Genomic DNA, 21,526 nt, shown 5'->3' with positions numbered 1-21,526 from the left:
AAATCTGAAACTTCTTGAGCATTAACAGTATGCTAAAAAAATATATATTTACTGAAGCATTTCAGATTTCAGATTTTGGGATGCTTAACTGATATAATGCAAATGTTCCAAATTCTGAAAAAAAAATCCCAAATCCAAAAATACTTCTGGTCCTAAGTGTTTCAGATAAGGGATACCTAACTTGAACCTTAATATCCTGTCAAGTGTTCTTACAGAACTTGAAAAGCTGATTTTAAGATTTATATGGAAAATAAATGACTAAGAATAGCTAAGGAACTACTGAAAAAGAAACACATGTGGGTGAGTAGAGGGCTGGGAAATTTGACCTACCAAGTATTAAAAATTATTTTAAAGTTATATTAATACTGTAGATTTGGCTGTGGAATAGAACATTCTGAAAGAAGCCCACACATATATAGAAATCTGATATACTGCAGAGATGGCACTGCAGATTAGTGGGGACAGGACGAATTCTTCGAGAAATATATAAGGACATTGGAAAAAGTAAAATTACATCTCTATCTTATATCATACACAAAATTACAGATGAATTACAAACCTAAACATGAAAGTCAAAATATTTAAACTTTTAGGAGAAAACATATGAAAACACATTAATAATCTAAGGATTGAGAAGGATTTCTTAAAAACAACACATTAAAAGTAGTTGCCATAAAGAAAAAAGAAAAAAATTTAACATTAAAATTAATCAGTTTGGTTCACCAAAAGACACCATAAAGGGGTTGAAAATATGTCACAAACTGAGAAAATAATTGCAACATATATAACTAACAATTAATATCCAGAATATATAAAGAACTCCCATAAATATATTAGAAAAAGGCAACCCAATAGAAGAATGGACAAAGCCAAAAAAAAAAAAAAAAAGCATTTAACATAAGAGGAAACATAAATGGCTCATAAACATATAGGAAGACACTTGACCTCTTTGGTAATTAGGAAAATACAAATTAAAAGGACAATGAGATGCCCAAGAGTCAGCTAGGACATAGAACAATGGAAATTCTCATACCCTGTTTATCGGAGGCACAAATCGCTTACCAGTATGTGGGAAAACATTTTGGCATTAGTAAAGCTGAACATATACATACTCCATGACCCAGCAATTCCATACTGAGAAATATACTCTAGAAAAATTCTTACATATATGTACCAGAAGACATATAAAAGAATGTATTATCTTACTCACTGGGGTCAAAATTAGAAATTAGCTCTGAAATGTTTAATTAAGTCACACAATATACACTCATCATCCAAAAGTAATGTTTATGGGCACATAAATATTATTTTCATGTGCTTATTCATTAATTGCTAAATTCATTAACAAATATTTGTACCTATTATCCTTTTGTAAATGCAGAGATAAAATACACCTGACAGGTCAATTTTTGATATCGCATGAATGGCTTTTTGTTCACACTGACAGGCATATGTACCTTAATCACCAAAGACTATATCAAGTATTTATAAAAGAAAATCCCTTTTGAGGATTATTTCAGTTTAATCAGGATTAAAAGGAAATAAAACTTTATCCTTATCATCTTTGAATGAAATAACTTGAGTTTTAATATCTTTACTTAATCAGAAAATACATGGAAGGAAACAATAATATAGAGAGAGCCTGATGTCCTGTGGTCTTCCTTAATAACAACTCATTTTCAAGAGACTGTAATCTACTCAACAGAAAGCATTCTACCAAGGATCTTAATCAGATGCTGAGAAAATTCACACTCAAAATAAACAATGTGCCACTAAAACCAAAACAATAGGTATTAGCAGCTGCATAAAGGTTAGCCTCAATCTGTTGAGTCATTTCTAAAATGATGAAAAGTATAATTCTTTGAAGTACTTTTTATTCAAGCTGGAAAATATATAAAGATACAGAATCGTTTGCCAACCAGGCTGACTGAGAAATTTTTCATTTTCTTTCTTGTTTGACTGTATGCGAACATCAAACTAAGAATGGCAAAAATGAATCTCTCTTCCTACATATTAATACTAACTTTTTCTTTGTTTTCTCAAGGTATTTTACTTTCAGCATCCAAGTCCATAAGAAATTTAGACGATGACATGGTATTTAATACATTCAGGTTGGGGAAAGCCTTTCAGAAGGAAGACACTGCAGAAGAATCAGTTATTGCTCCTTCCCTGGAACAATATAAAAACGATGAGAGCAGTTTCATGAATGAAGAGGAAAACAAAATTTCAAAGGTAAGTGGCAATGTGACTTGTCATTTATTTCAATGAAAATTTAAATGATTCTTACAAATCCTCTGAAAAGTAAAACTAATACTTTTATAAACAGAAGTATATGCAGTCACAATATGCATTAGGACAACTGACGATATTTCTTGCATGCCAGGTAGTTCTTCCATCCTGGAAAACCCTCTTATCTGAAAGTTTTTTTTTTTTCTCCTATAAATTTGCATCTAAGGTATTTTTAAAGAGTCAAAAATAGTGCAGAGCATCTTTGAATTGATCGACAAGAATATTATGCAGTTTATTACAGTTCCACTCTGAATACGATAGCTAAAAAACAAATCAACTTTCTCTTTACAGAACACAGGCTCCAAACATAATTTCTTAAATCATGGTCTGCCACTGAATCTGGCTATAAAACCTTATCTTGCACTAAAAGGATCTGTAGCTTTTCCAGCTGAAAATGGAGTTCAGAATACTGAATCAACACAAGAAAAGAGAGAAATTGGGGATGAAGAAAACTCAGCTAAATTTCCTATAGGAAGGAGAGATTTTGACAGTGAGTAGTCTTTTCAAAATTCAATTCTACGTCCTACCACCATTAAACAGAACTCTGAGTTAAAGCGAATTTGGATGCAATCATAACAAAATCAAATAAGACCATGGCTCAATTACACCTGCCAAAAATGTGGGATTGAATAGCAATAATTAATTATTATCATTTTGGTTTACTCAGAATTAGTTATGCTAGATCCATTCTTTTTTCTTAATAAATTTTGTGTGATAATCATAGTCCTTTAAACAATTTAAACTTTCTTCTTCCTTCAGTGCTCAGATGTATGCTGGGAAGAGTCTACCGACCTTGTTGGCAAGTCTGACACCTGTTGGTCCACATCATCTTTTCAGAAGAAAATAAAAGCATTTAATTGTCAATGGGAGGAGAAGCCCCTAATGCTACTATAACTTGTGCATGTTAAATGTTTGTTTTAAAAGAAAGTAGTGTTAAGATGTATCGGTAACTGAAATTATATGCTTTTACTGTGCATTAAACTTTGTGAAAATTCTGCATAATTATGACTTACTAGTATTTTTAAACAATGCTTAACATACTAACCTTACATACACTGTAGACCAAAATAATAAATCATCATAATTTACACCTTGATCTCTTAAAAATTAAGCATGTCTTTGGTGAATGGTTTATAGATACATAAATCTAAAGCATATAAGACACAAATTTATAGTCTAAAAAACTGAGTTAACTTTGCCTGGCCAGGAATCAACTTGTCCTTGGCAGTACATTTATTACTTTTTGCTACTTTAGCTAGTTTGCTGTACAATTTATTCTGTGAATCATTTGATTTCTTAGGTATTTTAACATTTTTATGTTGAGGTGGTTCATTTCCATTATCACAGAGAATATTTTCACCATCCAAATCCACCTGTTTCCTTTTTGAGCTTTTATTTCCTGTCTGACTAGTTGATTTTCTTGATACTTTTTCATTTTTACTTCTGTCCAGATGAACATTTCCAAAACTCTTTCCAATTGTTGATCTTCCAACAGATGAATTTACACCCTCTGTTATGCAAGATAAAAAGCGGAAAGGAATTATATAATATTTAGTACTAATATTCACGAGAACTTTACAATAAACTCTAAAAATGGCTAAAGAATATTCAAATGTTTATTTCTAAAGTAAAATAATGCTATAAATAATATGATTAACAAATACAGCTACATTACTATCCCATTACTTTTCATTTTACCATAGCACCTCTGAGTTAACTTTGGCCAGTAATCAACTTGTCAGCCCTACTAACAAATATTTGTTTGAATGCATGACATTTAATCCTTAAACATATGCTACAAATTACTTCTTAAATACATTTAGTTAAATCAAACTATGTCCTATTCCTAGCCATAAATTTGTACTTAGATTTAACTTTTTAAATAAACTGAGGTCTTTACAAATATAACCTTTCACATTTCACAGTACTTTGCAAAAATAATCTAATTTTACTTAAGTTAAAACTAATTAGTAGACTAGAATTAAATTGCTATTTAATTGCATAAATAAGGTCAATTACCAGAAAGGTCATTTTCCATGTGAAGCACACACAAAGGCTTTGATGCTAAATTAACATTATTCCAATTATCCTTGCTTATCATGTAGTCATCTTTATAAGTACAAGCAAATTGGGATCTAATTAAAGTTTGCTTCATCTGGTAACAGAAAGAAGAAAATATGCCATTTATTCATTATTTTATTTCTTCATCTAGATGGACACACACTCTATAGTAATCAAAGTATAACAATTTTCCCTTAGAAATTCTATTACTCATTGAGAACCTCTAACCTTTTATATCTCAGTTTGCAAACTCATTCATCGCTATGGCTAGCATTTTTGTTCTTTTCCAAAATACTAGCTTTATGTATTTTTTTTTGTTTTATTTTTTGGTAACAGTTACAAAACAATCAATTTTAGACTCTATAGGGCTTTGTTACACATTCCTATGTCAGTGCTGCTTTGGAGCATCTTATTGTAAGTAAAATAACAACACAGGTGATATACATAATCATAGAAAAATACAAGTTCTTCATCCTAAGAAGAACACAACTCTTGGGAAAAAATAGCATAAAATTCAGGAAATTAGGGAGGGAAGAAATGCTAAGACGAAGAAAAGAATTAGGTGAGGCCAATCAACAACAGGAAACTAGCAAAGAAATAAACTACAAGATAAAACAAAATGATATAGGAAAGACATTATTTCTCGAGCATTTAGGAAAACAAGAAAGAGGATTCAATATATCATTCTAGAAAGATTTGACCAAGTGACTTAATGGTCAGAAATTCAAAATATACTCTTGCATTTATCTTCAAATATCAAATAGGAGGGCCTAACTTTCTACACAAATAGGAGAAAATTACAAAGATAAACTGAATTCTTGACCATTGAAAAGGATGCCAAAAAAAGTAGTTTTGGAAATGTATTCCACAAACATAAACCAGTGAGCTATTGGGGGATAGAAATTAATTTTAGAACAAAGTAGCCTATATAAATAATGCCGATTTCAACAATTACAGATGGTGTGTAATACCATTCAGGTTTAATGGAGAGATGTCTCCAAACAGAAGTCACCTGAAATCGTTTTATGAAATAGACAAAGTTTCAAATACATAATTCAATAATGATGACTTCAATAATTCAAAAATTTAAAACTTTGAATGTAACTACATTACCCTGATTACCACTTACAGAGTATTTGTTGATACAGTCATGAAATCTAAAACAGCATGACTTTACATTATACATTGAGTAGTTGTATATTATGTTATATACTCAGAGATCGATGCATTAATTCACTCAGATGTTTGTAAAGATAACAGCAGTGAAATCTACTGACTACGGCTTAGAAAAAGTCAGAATAATCGCTTGTCCAGCTGCTTCATAAAAGCAAGTTTTATTAGGATGACACATTTTGTTTCTGACTAATGAGGTCTGTGACAGTCTCCATCTCCCAGATCACTAAAAATTATGTTTCATGTGCTTACATGAAGCATTAGACAATTGGAATTTTATCTTCCATTTAAGCATAAAAATGTACAAAACTGAAAATAAACGTGAAAATATACAAGATCAAAAACTATTTTTTAAAAAGTTGAACAGAATGGACTCTCAAAAATGAATGGGACTACAATCCACTACCTTCATGAATCCCTATGAATGCAACACTTATTATATAGCTTCTACCACAAGATGCCCTATATATAACTGAAGACTTTAAGTAGCTCTTTCTGGACTTTATTAATCCTATAACTACAGATTTAAAGCACTTGATAAACCTATTTAAATAAGTTTTATTTATAAAATTGACTCTATGTTATACTACATAATTGTAGCATTATCCATGAACTTTTATTTCCACCTGCAACACCAGTACTAACTGTTGATGTTATCTTTTCACACATTATTTTCATTTCACAGAAGTTATGGCTTATAGAGAATTATAAACTTATTGCTTATAAAGAGTTATAAAGAGTATAGTAAGACCACGCAGGCAAATAGATGCTGAGTGGCTGGCTTGGATCACTCTTTGTACCCCAGTAGTGATGGCACCTAGAGTTAGCTTGGGAGATGTTAGCTTCTCACTGCAAAACCTTCATGAGCACCACCCATAAAACATGCTAAATAAAAATATAATACTAAATAATAATTATATTATTTAGTACAGAAAACTAATGTTTCTTCAATCTCATGTTTAGCAGGAATAAAAATTTCTTTAGAATGTTTCATTACTTTTATTAATTTTTAACATATAGTCTAGGTAAAAAAATCTTTGCTTGCTGTGCAAATAGTCACAAAATAAGTGTGATAGCTCTCCTTACAACTAGATTTCCTCAATTCAGGCTCCTCCATAGACAAATTCTAGAATCCTCAGTGACCACAGTAAAATTTCAGAAAACTACCATCACAGGCAATGGATTCCTGAAGTACTGAAAACAAATTCAGATGTAAAAGAAAAATAATTAATGACTTTTTCTACCATGAAAAATATTATTTATAAATGTATTAAAATATGAGAAATAAACACAACAGAATTCCCCCCTTTGTATATTGAGGGTTTTTTCTTTACATAAATGATTATATGCAGATTTTCTTTTCCCTGTCCTGTACAAAAATCACTTTTTTTTTTAATCAATTACCACTTATTAAGTTCCAACTATGTGATAAGCACAGCGTATACTAGAGATTACTAGGATGGCTTCTACAACTTCAAAGACATTCTACTTATAAAATTTGCTATTGACAAACAGCTGGAAGGAATAACAAATAAATTGGATAATAGAATCAAGATTGAAAAGATTTCAGAAGGCTCGAACCATAAGTAGAAAATAATAAGATGAAAATGGATGGGGATAAACAAAGTCCAGTATTTAAGTTCAAAAATATCAATTACAGATGTACAGGATGAGGAGAACCTGACTTAAAAACAACATATGTAAAAGACCTAGAGATTTAAATAGATACAAACTTGACAGAGCCAACAGTGTGATGTCCAACTAAGAAAGCAGCACAAAAAGGTAAGATGATGTGACGGGAAAAGCATCAGATTTGCAGTCAGAAGACCTGGCTTCTAATACTGGCCCTATTACTTATTAACTAGATAACTTTGGGGAAACCATTATACCTCTCACTTTTCCACATATAATGGGAATATTTACCTCACAGAATTATCAGAATTGGATGCAGTTAACTTATGTCAAGGTTATACAGACTCTAGAAATCTATGCAGACACTATATCACTATTATCGTAATAACATGTAGGAAGAGGGTATTCTTGTAAGAAAAAGATCTGTTCAATAAGGTGTCTCAGAACCAGGCCAATTCTAAAATGATTCTAGGAATGCAGCTCAAAAAAATGAACTTACAAACAGCTTCTTCACTTTAATTATTTAAACAATGCAACCTACATTGGCTTATATTTATAACTTAAAAGAGACTGCTTTTCCTTTGTTCATAAACGCTGAATTTTTCTACACAAGATTAGTGGCTACATAGAACTGAGATTACTTCCTGTTGCAAATCTTCCAAATCTCTCTGTGTATTTGATTTGGAATCACGAATAAGCAAAACAATTCCCTCTTGAAAGCGCTTTTGAAGTACTAAACAACTAAGAATAATGTCCAGATTCACACATGGCTGTTAAAATCATTTCATGTTCAAGTCACATGAGAGAAATGGATTGAAAGTGTGCCTCTGTAGAGTGATTTCCCCTCTTTGGAAAGATTTCTATCCACAGCATAATTGCGATGAACTTCACACTTGCCAAGAATTGGAAAAGTCCTTTTGCCACAAGCTCTTTTTAATTTGAAATTATTAGTATGTTCCCAGTTTGAGGAAAATAGCACTTCACATAGGAAAGCCTGACTCCAGTTAAATTAAAATGAATGAGTCAAAACACTGAAAAGTCATAGACACTCTCAGAGTTAGCTGTATCAACAAGAAAATGAAAGTTCTATACTCCCATTATATGACAAATATATTAGCAAGTTTGAAAAAGGAAATTATTCAACATACCTAGTAAATATGTAACTAAAAATATTCTAAATTTATCTTATTTTTACATTACCACATTTTCAAAAGAACAAAGATTTTATATCCTTAATTACATACTAATTTGTATATAAATCAAATAATCCATTTCTTCATCGGTGAAATTCCATTTACCCTGCTAAATAGCAGAAAAAGAATCTTTTTGACCTAAGTAGTAACATTATCGTTTTATGACCCTTCATCATAATTGCCATGCCTTTATTTACTCTTTGAAGATAGCATAAACCCTGAAGTCTGACACCTGACTATAAACCCTTGCGCTGTTACTTACTAGCTGTATGGTCTGCAAAATGATGACTTCTAGAGTTGAGCAAGGATTAATTGGGATGAGGGATATAAAATATCCAGTATAAACATCAGACACTTAGTAGGTACTCAATAAATCTTGATCCCATTATTTCAGCTAAAACAAATTCAATTTTAATTCAGTCTAATACAAACATTCCTTTTTCTTTCTAATGGAAAATGTTGCTCACTCCCTTACAGACTTTGCTGAATGTCACCTTCTCAAGGAGACTCCTACTTATGGCTATTTAAAACCCAAACACACGCAAAGGAACCCCACTTTCCTTAGCCCCTGCCCCAGTTTTATTTCACTCCACAGCACTGATAACCTTCAAATATACCATATAATCCACTTGTTTGTTTTGTTTATTGTCTGCTTCTCCCAACTAAAATATAAACTCCACCAGCAGTAAAACCCTTACAGTTTGACAACTGATGGCCAGCTGTGGTCCTCCGGTTGCCATCCCCTCCTTACAAGGTGAGGAGTCCCCAGGGCTTCAGACATGCTCACCAGGAAACCATGACCTCCTTTATAGATCCTGTTTCAGGGACCCCTGGGAACTGGGCTGGCGCTGGCCTCTTCCTTTAGGTTCAAGAGCTGACTGTTTATGGCAAGGGTGATGGGCTGTGGGGTATATATACCTACTAGGAGAGTGTCCTTCAAAGTATGAAACAAAATCAGGGTTGAAGGGGTTTCAGGGTAGGCCAGTGGCTTCCATTTAGATTCTTGCACCTCAGCTGAACAAATATTTAGGGAAGTCTTGTCCTTTAGGGCAGGAAGGTTTATCTGTTTTTTTCTTTTCACTGATATATCTCCAGTGCCTAGGACTGAACTTGGTATCCAGGAGGTACTTATTGTTTTTTGAATGAATTAATTAATGAAGTAAAATTACAACAGACTATATAACAAGTATATGTAAGCAGAGCTATGAGGGAACAGAAGTCATGAGCAAGCAAAAGTTTGGAGGTGGAAAAAGAGAATAAACTCTATAAGGCAACCACATGACAATTGTGTGCTTGTATCAAAATACCACATGTACCCCATAAAAATATACAACTAGTATGTATCCAAAATAATTTTTAAAAAAGTAAGTAGACTTGAAAAGAACAGCTATATCACCCTAGGAACACAAGCTTTGAGGTAGAAAAATATGTTCAGAGTAAACTCTACTCTGTTCAATAGGGTAAAGAAACCAGTTGGTACAGAAACAAGAGAGAAATATACATGCAGAGAAAACCTAAATCACATTTAAGTACAAAGAACTATGCAGCTGAATTCCTTAAGCTGCTTAATATCCACCGTTTACTTTTGAGTTCTTAAATATTCTGCCTTTCTCTCTCATGTACACATCCTTAAAATAAACCCCTACAAAAAAAATTACCCTATTCCTCCTACCATAAAAGGCATACTGTCCTTAATCTTCCCCAACATTATTTATTCACTGTTGTTCTTTTTTCGCAACTACCCTATACACATTCTCTTTACAACATCAAGGCAATTTAATACTTTCATCATCGGTTGTTTGAAATGCTCTATTTCATTCACTCTGCCTATTCAAATCCTATTTATTCTGATCTCTTATTATTTCCTCCACTTAATATGGGTCTCTAGTTATTGCATTTAAGTATATCTTTAATCCATTAGAACCACATTGTTTAATGTGTTAGCCATGTGTGGTTAATTAATTACAATTAAATAAAATTTAAAACCCAGTTCTTCAGTTGCAGTGGCCACATTTCAAGTGCTCAATAGCCACATGTGACTAGGACCTTCAGTAATGAACAGTACAAACACAGATCATTTCCATCACCACAGAAAGTTCTACTGGAGAGCACTGCTCTAGAAGAAAGCTTTACAGTCTATGCCCTGTGGCATATTCATGTGCTGCAGATGGATTCTCAAAGGACTCTGGGACATTTTGTAGTTTGCTGGGTCCACACGTTTGGAACCCATATGCAACTTTATATTTGTAAAGGAAACCCTGCATCTGTTCACCCTCTCTTCTAAACGCTAGGTAGTAATCTGATGTGAACTGAGCTTTGGAAAGAATTATGATCAATATATCTTCAAATACTGTTTCTACCCTATTTTCTCCTCTCATTCTGGGACTCCAATTAGGCATACATTAGACGTTTTATCTGCGTCCTGCTCTTCTATTTTGCTTTTTAATTTTTTTCTCTCTCTTTTCTCTCCAGTTTGGATATTTTTTTAATGCTCCATCTTCAAGTCCACTTATCCTACTTAATGCTGTGTCTGGTTTTCTACCAACCACATCTAACAAGGTCTTAATTTTAGATAATGTTTTTACAGTTCTGGAAAAACATTGTCTTTTTGTTCTATGTCATCGATTCTAATTCTCTGTTGGAATTCTCCATTTTTTCATATATTTTGACTATCTTTTCCTCCAATTAATTTTATAAGTTAATTTCTTTTGATTCCTTGCCAGTAAATTTCAATATCTGGATCATTTGTGGGTCTCCCTCTATTGTTAAATGTTTTCTCTTTATTAAAGAACAAATCATCTTGCTGTTTCTCATGTCCAGTGTAGTTTATTTCATGCTGGATATTGTACATAAAGGAACTCTAGAAGCTAACAGATGACCTCTTCCAGCAAGAAGAGTTCTCCTTTTCACTGTTAGGCAGACACAGTGAAAGACTGATAACCTCAATACAATCAAGGAATGAGCTGTTTCAGAGCTGGGTTACACTTTTCATTAACTCACATTTGACTTCCGCTTTTTACCTTTTCCTCAGGTGTGTTCCTTCTAAGCTTTCAACTGAGAGCTTTGTAGGGATCTCTATCACCTCTGGCCTAAAATCTGGGGGATTCAGTCTGTTTTTCAGGGGTTTTCACACTGTGTTCTGTGATCACCCACCCCACTTTATTTCCAAATATGGCAAATACCTTGAAAAAAAAGACCAGCCATGTGTCTGAGGCAGGTCCCACTTCTCAAGTGGAATCAAGGTGGTTTTAGTCTATTGTATTAAGGCTCCCTACCCCCCACATAACTACAAAATCCAGAGTGTGTGTCCTAGGTAAAAATAACTGCATTTAGGACTCCTGAAGTTTCCAATTTGTTGACAGCCCCTCAAGACACCCAAACACTTTGGTGGTTTCTCTGTTCCTCAACAGAGTTCCTTTACATGGGCCAACACCAATCCTCAGCTCATATTCAAAAGTAGCAACAAATCCCAGGGAAGAAAATAGCTGACAATAGACCTCTCCCATCAGAAGGATGTTATCCTGTCCCGATTTTTAATTTTTTTAAAATTATTTGATTATATAGCTCTCCTATATCTTTAAAATATATTTTTTCCAACTTATCTGCCTTTTATTGTTTTGCTGTTGTAGCGAGAATGGTGTTCTACCATGACGTACTATATCCTCAGTAAAAAAAGAAGTCTCCATGTCACTACTTGATTCTGTTCCTTCCTTATCTGACAGCATTTTATTTTCTCCTCAGAGTTACATTTTGAAAGTTGCATTTTTTTCTGTTATCCCTCATTTTTCCATAGCTTGAGGAACAGTAGAGGTAGAAGTTGAACTCATCTGAGGAGACAGGTAGTCTATGAAAATTTCTGGGTTCTGCACCCTAGGAGTTTATTAGGTATTATATATACCAAAGGAAGTTTCACTTCATCTCATTAGGGAGTGTATTTCAATCAAGTGGAAGGAAAACATTTGGATAATTTCCCCAATTCAGTAGGTAGAACTAGAGCCTTTATTTCTCTCAGTGTGTAAATCCCAGGGTTCATTTTCCACATTTTGTCTATAGTTCTCTTCCATTGCCACTTCTACTATTTCTCTAACGAATAAGAAATTCTATAGGACATTGGTCTGGGCGAAGATTTCTTGAGTAATACCCTATAGGCAGTACCAACTAGAGCAAAAATGGAGAAACGGGATCACATCAAGTTAAAAATCTTCTGCACAGCAAAAGAAACAGTGAACAAAGTGAAGAGACAACCTACAGAAGGAGAGAAAATATTTGTAAACTATCCCCCTTCACTGGTCATCAGAGGAATCCAAAATAAAAAACTACAGTGATATATCATCTCACCCCAGTTAATTGGCTTATCTCCAAAAGATAGGCAATAACAAATGCTGTCAAAAATGTGGAGAAAAGGGAACCCTCGTACACTGTTGGTGGGAATGTAAGTCAATAAAACCACTATGGAGGAAAGTTTGGAGGTTCCTCAAAAACCTAAAAATAGAGCTACTACACAATCCAGCAATCCCACTGCTGGGTATATACCCAAAAGAAAGGAACTAATACATCAAAGAGATATCTGCACTGCCATGTTTACTGCAGCACTGTTCACAATAGCCAAGACTTGGAAACAACCTAAGTGTCCATCAACTGAAGAATGGATAAAAAAATGTAGGCCACCTATAATCCCAACACTCTGGGAAGCTGAGGTGGGTGGATCTCTTGAGCCCAGGAACCCATGAACAGGCTGGGAAACGTAGTGAAACTCCATCTCTAGAAAAAAATACAAAAAATTAGTCGAGCATGGTGGTACACACCTGTGGTCTCAGCTACTTGGGAGGCTGAGGTGGTACCAGTTGAGCTTGAGAGTTCAAGGCTTCACTGAGCCATGATTGCGCCACTGCATGCCAGCCTGGGTGACAGAGTGAGAATCTGTCTCAAAAAAAAAAAAAAAAAAAAAAAAAGTGGTACATATAAAAAATGGAGTAAAAAAAAAGAATGAAAAAAATAAAAATAAAAAGATCCTGTCATTTGCAACAACATGCATTGAACTGGAGGACATTATGTTAAGTGAAATAAGCCAGGCACAAAAAGATAAACTTCCCATGTTCTCACTCATTTGTGGGAGCTAAAAATTAAAAACCTGAAATCATGGAGACAGAGTAGAATGATGGTTACCACAGGCTGGGAAAGGCATAAGGTTGGGAAGAGTGAGGATAGCTAATGGGTACAAAAATATAGATAGAATGAATAAAATACAGTATTTCATAGCACAACAGGGTGACTACATTCAACAATAATTTATTATACATTTTTATAGAGTATAATTGGAATGTTCATAACATAAAGAAATGATAAATACTTGAAGTCATGGATATCCCATATAGCCTGATGTGATTATTGCACATTCTATGCCTGTTATCAAAATATCTCATGTACCCATAATATACACACCTATTAGGTACCCATAAGAATTTTTAAAAATAAATAAATAAAGTGCTTGGAAATTGGGGTAAGAAAGTGGCAGAAAACATTCGCTAAAGGGTCCTAACAAAATCAACAAAATAATGAAGGTTCAGGAAGAACCTTCCGGTTTCCTTTGTGGGAAATTTATTTGACCATCATAAACAAGATTCCTGATACACTACGGTAGGAAATAAAAGTTGAGGACCTAAAACGAGTGTGTTCATGAACCATTTCCAAATTGGTTTCATAGACTTTTGTGATCATAGGAGCATCTATTTCTATTTAAGAATGAGGAAACTAAAATCTGAGTTAATTTACTCCGTATAATAATGACATGGATATTTCATAAGTAAGTACATCAAAATTCTAAGTTCTCTAATATTTTCTACCTTTGAAATGCTCATTTCAGGATATTTCCAGTGTAGATCACATATTCTTTCTGTGACTAAAAACCACTATATGACAAAAGAGCAAAAGTAACAGAGTAATAAGGTAATCAGCTGCTAAACTACTTTTCCATAGGAACTTTGATAGTAAATATTGGCAGCATTTTTTGTTGTTCCAACAAATACTCTACATGGCTATGGTTCAGTTGTATACCTGGTTAAACTAATCATTTTCATACTTCATTTTATAAAGAGTATCGTAAAACATAAGCAATGCTTTCCTTTCTTGATTGCCATTTATTAATAGATTCAGAGCTGTATATACTAAGCCAGCTCTACTGTTAAGTAATGGAAGCAATGTAATTATAACCTCATTAGTATTTAACCATGGTTTTCCAAACTGTTATAAAATATTTCATGGTAGTTATGAGATCTTGGGTAAGTTGCCTTCTTACAATTTTGGTTTCCACATCTGTAAATGAGACTGCATTAGATGATCTCTGTTCTGTTTCCCAAAAGTTTCTGAATTCGTCTATACATTTTGTAGTAATTAGTTGAGCCTTAACATTTTCTTTAAAAAAAAAAACTATCATTTCTCAGATAGTTTTTTTTTCATTTTGATTTAATTTTAAGAAAATCCAATTGGACTGTTTATAACACCAAGGATAAAATGCTTGAGAGAATGGATACCCCATTCTCCATGATGTGATTATTATGCAATGCATGCTTATTCATGTATCCCATAAACATATACACCTACTATTACCCACAGAAGTTACAAACAACAAAATTTAAAATAATAAAAGTAAATAAAAGAAAAGAAAACTCTAAGCCCTTTCCTGGTAATATTTAACGTACTTCACTGTCAGTGATTTTTCCTTATGTGATGTCTTACATTCTTTTTTTTTTTCAGATAGAGTCTCATTTTGTCGCCCAGGCTGGAGTGAAGCGGTGTGATCTCCACCTCCCAGGTTCAAGCGATTCTCTTGCCTCAGCTTCCCAAGTAGCTGGGATTACAGGTGCATGCCACCATGCCTGGCTAATTTCTGTATTTTTAGTAGAGATGGGGTTTCACCATGTTGGCCAGGCTGGTCTCAAACTATTGATCTCAAGTGATCTGCCTGCCTTGGCTTCCCAAAGTGCTGGGATTACAGGCGTGAGCCACCATGTCTGACCCACTTTCTTATTCTATTTGAAATAGAGACAGAGAAATTGAGTCCCCCAAAATATGACTTATTTTTAAATCAAAATATTAAAGTTTGTCAGTATCCCTAGCAAGAAAAAAAATGTTTTGATATGTTACATTTCTATTTCTACCCAAGTCCGAAGGATAGATTTTAAAAATCTTACCCCTTGATTGCAAATACTTATATTAATATGACAAAGAATGGACAAATCTTATTCACAGAAAAATTTTATGAAACTCAATGTATTCCACAAGCATTAATTGCTAACAATTACTAATAACAAATAGAAAGAAAAGGTATTAATGAATAAACTAAATGGGTGTAGGGTATGTAGATGAAATAGGTATTAACTAAAAGCTTTGCTAATTTGAACTAAATTTCCAAATGAAAAAATAAAGGGCATACAAATTACTGTTCTCTTTTTTGTTGTATCAAGATGAATATTTGACAATTTAAGGATGATTATGTTTATATAAAAATCTTATTTAATGAATTAATGAATTCCCAACCATACAATAGCGTCTGGATCATAGTAGATACCCAATAAAAGTATGTTAAACAAATGAGTTAAAGCCAAATTTCCTTTTGAAAAATAAGGCCAATAAAAATTGCTTGAAAACCCATTATTGATTACTTATAGGCACAGATGTTTCATATGAGGACAGGAAAACTTAGTTCAAACTAAATGAAGAAAGAACAGGAACAGTTCTAGTCAAGAGCAATGTAAAATGCTCTCAGCTCAATCTACAATTAATTATATTCCGCATTACATCTTCAGACAGAGGCAATTTTAAAATCACATATCTTGAGATTCAGTTTAAGATATAGAAATGTAAATGAGAAAGCCTTATCTTCTTTATTTTCCACATCACTCATTCAACAGATATTTATTCAACACTTACAATAGCAACTGCTTATTCCTTTCCCTTTTTTAGGTCCAGTGATTAAGCAAACCAGAAACAGATTAGTCAAGACTGTATAAAAGGAAAGTCACTGTATGCCAACTGTCATAACTCATTTTCCATTTAATTCCTATTGTGTCATGTACAATGTTTACAATATTTACAATACCCAGCTCAGCCGTAAATGTATTTATTTCTTCTAAAAATAAAACAGTGTTTGCTATTTTCATGCCATGCACTAAATTGTACCTTAATTTTTTTCTCTTGCATTGACTTACAGATGAGTTCTCTTAGGGGTTTTATCGAATTATTCACTTGTGTGGGAGACCTATGCCAAAAAAAAAAAAAAAAAAAATTTATTGCTTTGTTTGGAATGTTTGTTTCCCTCCCAAATTCATGGTGAAACTTAATTCCCAATACAATATAGTTTTTCCTCAACTTATGATGGGGTTACCTCCAGATAAACTCATCACAAATTGAAAATACCATTAAGTCAAAAGTGCATTTAATACACCCAATCCACCGAATACCATAGCTTAGCCTAGCCTATCTTAAACATGGAATTAACTGGAATTAGTACATTGCAATATCTGTTGGGCAAAATCATCAGGAAACACAGTAGAGTATCCGTTGTTTACCATCATGATCATGTGGCTGAGTACTGTGGTTCACTGCTGCTTCCCAGAATCATGAGAGAATATTGGTCCACATATTGCTAGCTCAGGAAAAGATCCAAATTCAAAATTAGAGGCCCAGTTTCTACTGAGTGTGTACAACTTTCACACAGTTGTAAAGTTGTGTGAACGTAAATCACAAGTCAAACCATCATAAGTTTGGGACCATCCATGGTGTTAAGAGGTGGGGCCTCAGGGTGATTAAATCATGAGGACTCTGCCTTCATGAACAGGATCAATGCCCTTATGAAAGGGTTTGTGGGAGCAATTTTGCCCTTCAGTCTTCCCAACCACGTGAAAACCCAGCAAGAAAATACCATCTATGGTGCAGAGGCCCGCATCAGACACCAAATCTGCTGGTGCCTTGATCTTAGACTTCTAGACTCCAGAACTATGGGAAACAAATTTCAGTTATTTACAAATTATCTAGTCTGGAGTGTTTTGTTATAACAGCCTGAACAGATGAAGACACTTACAAACCAAAGTGGCTTTTAAACTACTATCTGCCCCTCCTCTACCCAAAAGCACAGTTATAGGATAAAGGACAACTAAATCTACTTGTTTATAATACAGCCATGTGCTGCATAACAACATTCTGGTCAACAACATGCCACATATTTGACAGTGATGCCATAACATTATAATGAAGGTCAAAAATTCCTATCACGTAAATACTTACTTTATGTTACTATTTCCTTATACTATTTAGTACAATAACATACTGTACAGGTTTGTAGCCTAGGTGTGTAATAGGCTCTACCATCTAGGTTTGTGTAAGTACACTCTATAATGTTCACACGACAAAACTACCTAATGATGCCTTTATCAGAATGTATCCCCATCATTAAACAGTGCATAACTGTACTTTATAGAAGTGTCAGTATTTCTATTCTGAGAATCCTAAATAGTAATGGTTTGCTTAGTTACTTAATCCAGTAACTAAACGTTTCATGAGCTTCTACTATTTGTAAGGCACTATTCAAGATATTGTGAAGAACAGAAAGTTGACTCATTTATTGACCCTATATTCAGGCATCCTGAAGTCTAAGTAAGGAACATAAGAAATCCACATAACTGAAATTCAAAATAGTGCGGGAATTCAAAAGAGAAAAACATAGAAATAGGAAGGTCAGAGAAGGTAAAATGGAGGAGACCCACCCTATAGTTTTGGATTCAGACCAACTTGAACACCTTAATAAATTAATCCCTTTTGGCTTAACAGAGCCAAAGTTAGAACCCCCTTGACTCAAATGACTACTAAGCAAGAATAAAAGATTGGCTACCCTAAGAAAGAATAGTTGACAACCTTAAATTGATATACCTCATTGTCCTTAATTTTATCATTTCAGTGTAGACCACTGAAAATTTACTTTACCACAGACCAGTGTGCACAATGACAATTAGAAATGTGAATGCAGAATCCAAACTGTAAACAATAGCAATGTGTTCAGTGACATGATTAAGTATAGAAAACCTTTTCTTTTCTTTCTTTTTTTTTTTTTAAAGAGAACAGGGTCTTGCTCTGTCACCCAGGAGAGAGTGCAGTGGTGCAATCATAGTTCACTGTGGCTTCGAGCAATCCTGGGCTCCCAAGTAGCTGGGACTACAGGCATGCACCACCTCAGGCTCCCAAGTAGCTGGGACTACAAGCGTGCACCACCACACTGGATAATTCTTTTTTATTTTTGCAGAGATAGGATAATGAGGCATAGGAGAGAGTACATGAAGCAATCATGAAGCCAGATTTCAATAAAATAGCTCCAGTAGAAAATAGAAGAGATCAAACAGTAGGATAATTTTGCGACAATTCTCTACAGTGTACTAAATACAATTTAAAATGGTTGTTCTAAAAATTTTAATGTTTCTCAAAGTGAACGTCCATTTAATTAAAAATACCAACAACCTACTCAATGACTGACCTAATCATTAAAACTGGAGAGCATCTGCTATAGATGAAACTGCATCACCCATATGTGTGTGTGTGTGTGTGTGTGTGTATGTGTATATATATATTATATATATATTATACACATACATATAGAAGCCTTAACTCCCAAATGTGACTGTATTTGGAGATAGGGCTTTTAGGAGGTAATTCAGATTAAATGAGGTCACATGGGTGGGATCCGAATCTAATAGGACTGATGGCCTTATAAGAAGACGACAAAGAGATCTCTCTCCATGTGCTTCTACTAAGGAAGGACATGTAAGCACACAGCAAAAAGGCAGCCATCTGCAACCCAAGGGGAAAGCCCTCACCAGTCCTGACCATGCTGGCACCCTGATCTCCAGCTTCCAGCCCAAAGAGAAAATAGGTTTCTGTTGTTTAAGCTACCCAGTCTATAGTATTTTGTTATGCCAGCCTGAGTAGACGAAGACAGCATCAATGTCTTATACATAATACCAGCATTAATTTGGTAAATATCTTTCTTCATAATTTGAGGGAGAACCAGGAGCTGTCAATTCCAGTGTAAGTTTGGTGTATGTGCTCTCTCTTATTCTAGGCAGACTAGCAGTCCTGAGAGCATAGGCCTCAGGCTTTAGGAAAGACACCCTTGCTAATTGCTAACATACCTTACTTGGGCAAATTACTTAATCTCTCTCAAGTATCTAATTCTTCACTTATAAAGTGGAGCCTCTAATTCTTCACTTAAGAACATGGTGGTTGGGAAGGCTAAAATAATTTAACTGAAAACATTTAGCAAAATTCTCGACACATAGCAAAGGAAAGAAATATTTTCAAAGCAAAACAAGAACTAAAAACAACATTGAAACCAAAGACATCTCTCATGCTGTACTCTCATAAAATACTACTTCTTTTATATATAACCTCTTTGAATTCAAATGTTCAATCTCTCTTTAATTAACTTTTATTTTCTTTCTTCACAATTTCTGTAGTTTCTAAGTTTCCTACCATAAGCATACATTTCTTTTATAATTCTCCAGGGTTAACATTTATAATACAATAACTTCCACATTACTTACCTAAAAAGTGTAAGAATAGAAGTTCCATTATGATGAATTGTGTTTTCCTCATCATATAAAAGCTCTGCTTTGTTTTTGGTAGGAGCACTAGCTGCTTCTTCATCCAAAAGAACTAATAAGGTTTTCACAGTATCTCTGCCACAGTATGCAGTGCCATGGTTTATGGCATGAGATTTTGGCTAAGAAAAAAAATAATTTTAAGTAAATGTAATAATCACCCCAGCTGGGTGAATGGCCATACTTTTCAATTCCCTGTGGCACTGGCCTCTTTCATCTGTTGTTAAAGTAATAAAACACCAGCTATAAGAAGTGGCTGTAAGGCATGTGACCGTTTTTCCTTAGGCCATGCTATAATCAACTTTACCAATTCCAGATGCACAAAAATAATATCATCAGAAGAAGACATTAGGTTCTGGTCAAAATAACATTAGGCTTCGAGTCAGAAAAATTTAGCCACTATCTAGCTATGTGACATCACCCCATGGCTCAACATCTCTATTTTTTCTCTCTCATGCCAAAGAAGTACGAGGTTCTGGCCATCTGAATACAGGCCCCATGGATGACTATAAAGATCAAATGCAAAAATGAAAAGCCAGTTGACATTCATTCATTCAATGATCATTGATAAGTATATATTATGTCCCAAGCACTGTGTTTAAAGCTAAGGCTCCAAAGGTGACAACCACTGCCTTCAAGGAACCCATAGTTTCCTTGATAAGATAAATAAGTAACTGACAATTGCATTACAGAATGCTAAGTGCTATTTCTAACAAGTGTATGCACAGTGCAGTAGGAGTACAAAAGAAGTGACCAATGCACCCTGGCATCAAAGATGATTCCATAGAGGAGGAGGCACTCAGAGGAAGAAGAGAGCATGGTACTTTCAGGGACCAGGTAGCATGGCATGGCTGAAGAATAAGGTAAAAGGGAGGAAGTGATATGAGATGAGCCTGGGAAACTTTGTATATCATGCCAAGACGTTATAAGCCAGTCTGTTACAGAGGAAAAATCTCTTGCTTTATTAAGCAAGGAAGTAAAATGATCCTATTTAGATTTTAAAGAATCAACGATGGCAATGTGTAAAACATATTGTGAGATATGAATGTTATCAAATCTGGAGACAGGTCACAAATTAAAGACTATAGTAGACCAGTTTAGAAGTAGAGAGTTCTGAACTAAGATAGTAGTAATAGAGATAAAGTGGATTAAAAAGGGAAAGTTGAAAAAAACTTCATGACTAGATAGAATAAAATAAAATACATAATTATAAAATATTATCTATAGATACATGTAAGCAAAAACTCTGAAGGCATTTCTGGCTGGATTTGATACCAACTTCTTAGTTATATATCCTGTATAGCTCTGGAGAAGGTGCTTGACCTCTCTACTTAAACTCCCTGATGAAATAGAGGCAATGATAATGCCTAACCCAGAGGGTTGGTGGACATTATACCTAGATATCAAAGCTACATCTTCTGGGACATCTGTTGGAAGCTGTGCCAGTTTCTTCGGCTTTCATCAGTATCGTCTTGGCCTTCTTTCTCTCTTGGCAGACTTGGGCTACCAGGTGAACTATAATGTATATAGATC

General features: G+C 34.1%; 2 protein-coding genes across 2 annotated transcripts in view; one reads left to right on the top strand and one right to left on the bottom strand.

The window, feature by feature from the left end:
- The first annotated feature begins 1,908 nt into the window (after positions 1-1,908).
- PMCH (pro-melanin-concentrating hormone) lies at positions 1,909-3,291 on the top strand. Its single transcript, XM_011973204.1, has 3 exons — positions 1,909-2,232; positions 2,581-2,779; positions 3,049-3,291. Exons 1-3 carry the CDS (start codon positions 1,984-1,986, stop codon positions 3,096-3,098), a joined length of 498 nt encoding a protein of 165 aa, XP_011828594.1. The 5' UTR covers positions 1,909-1,983; the 3' UTR covers positions 3,099-3,291.
- The window catches only part of PARPBP (PARP1 binding protein), a 66,382-nt gene continuing 47,089 nt past the window's right edge, over positions 2,234-21,526 (bottom strand). The window contains exons 8-11 of the mRNA XM_011973205.1: positions 19,937-20,115; positions 16,527-16,605; positions 4,309-4,444; positions 2,234-3,799 (exon numbers count right to left, since the gene is read on the bottom strand). Coding sequence (XP_011828595.1) covers positions 3,459-3,799; positions 4,309-4,444; positions 16,527-16,605; positions 19,937-20,115 — 735 coding nt within the window. The 3' untranslated portion in view covers positions 2,234-3,458. The remainder of the gene's footprint in view (positions 3,800-4,308; positions 4,445-16,526; positions 16,606-19,936; positions 20,116-21,526) is intronic.

This window comes from Mandrillus leucophaeus, unplaced genomic scaffold (assembly GCF_000951045.1).
Source record: "Mandrillus leucophaeus isolate KB7577 unplaced genomic scaffold, Mleu.le_1.0 Scaffold1353, whole genome shotgun sequence".
Classification (NCBI taxonomy): Eukaryota; Metazoa; Chordata; class Mammalia; order Primates; family Cercopithecidae; genus Mandrillus; species Mandrillus leucophaeus.
The sequence above is the reverse complement of the archived record's forward strand: the minus strand, read 5'-3'. Positions and strand labels throughout refer to the sequence as shown.

What these genes read in the sequence shown, in the direction of transcription:
- PMCH (XM_011973204.1), top strand. Translation starts at nt 1,984, where the DNA reads ATGGCAAAAATGAATCTCTCTTCCTACATATTAATACTAACTTTTTCT. An exon ending in AGGAAAACAAAATTTCAAAG is followed by an intron (nt 2,233 to 2,580) that starts GTAAGTGGCAAT and finishes TTCTCTTTACAG; the next exon opens with AACACAGGCTCCAAACATAA. An exon ending in AGGAAGGAGAGATTTTGACA is followed by an intron (nt 2,780 to 3,048) that starts GTGAGTAGTCTT and finishes TTCTTCCTTCAG; the next exon opens with TGCTCAGATGTATGCTGGGA.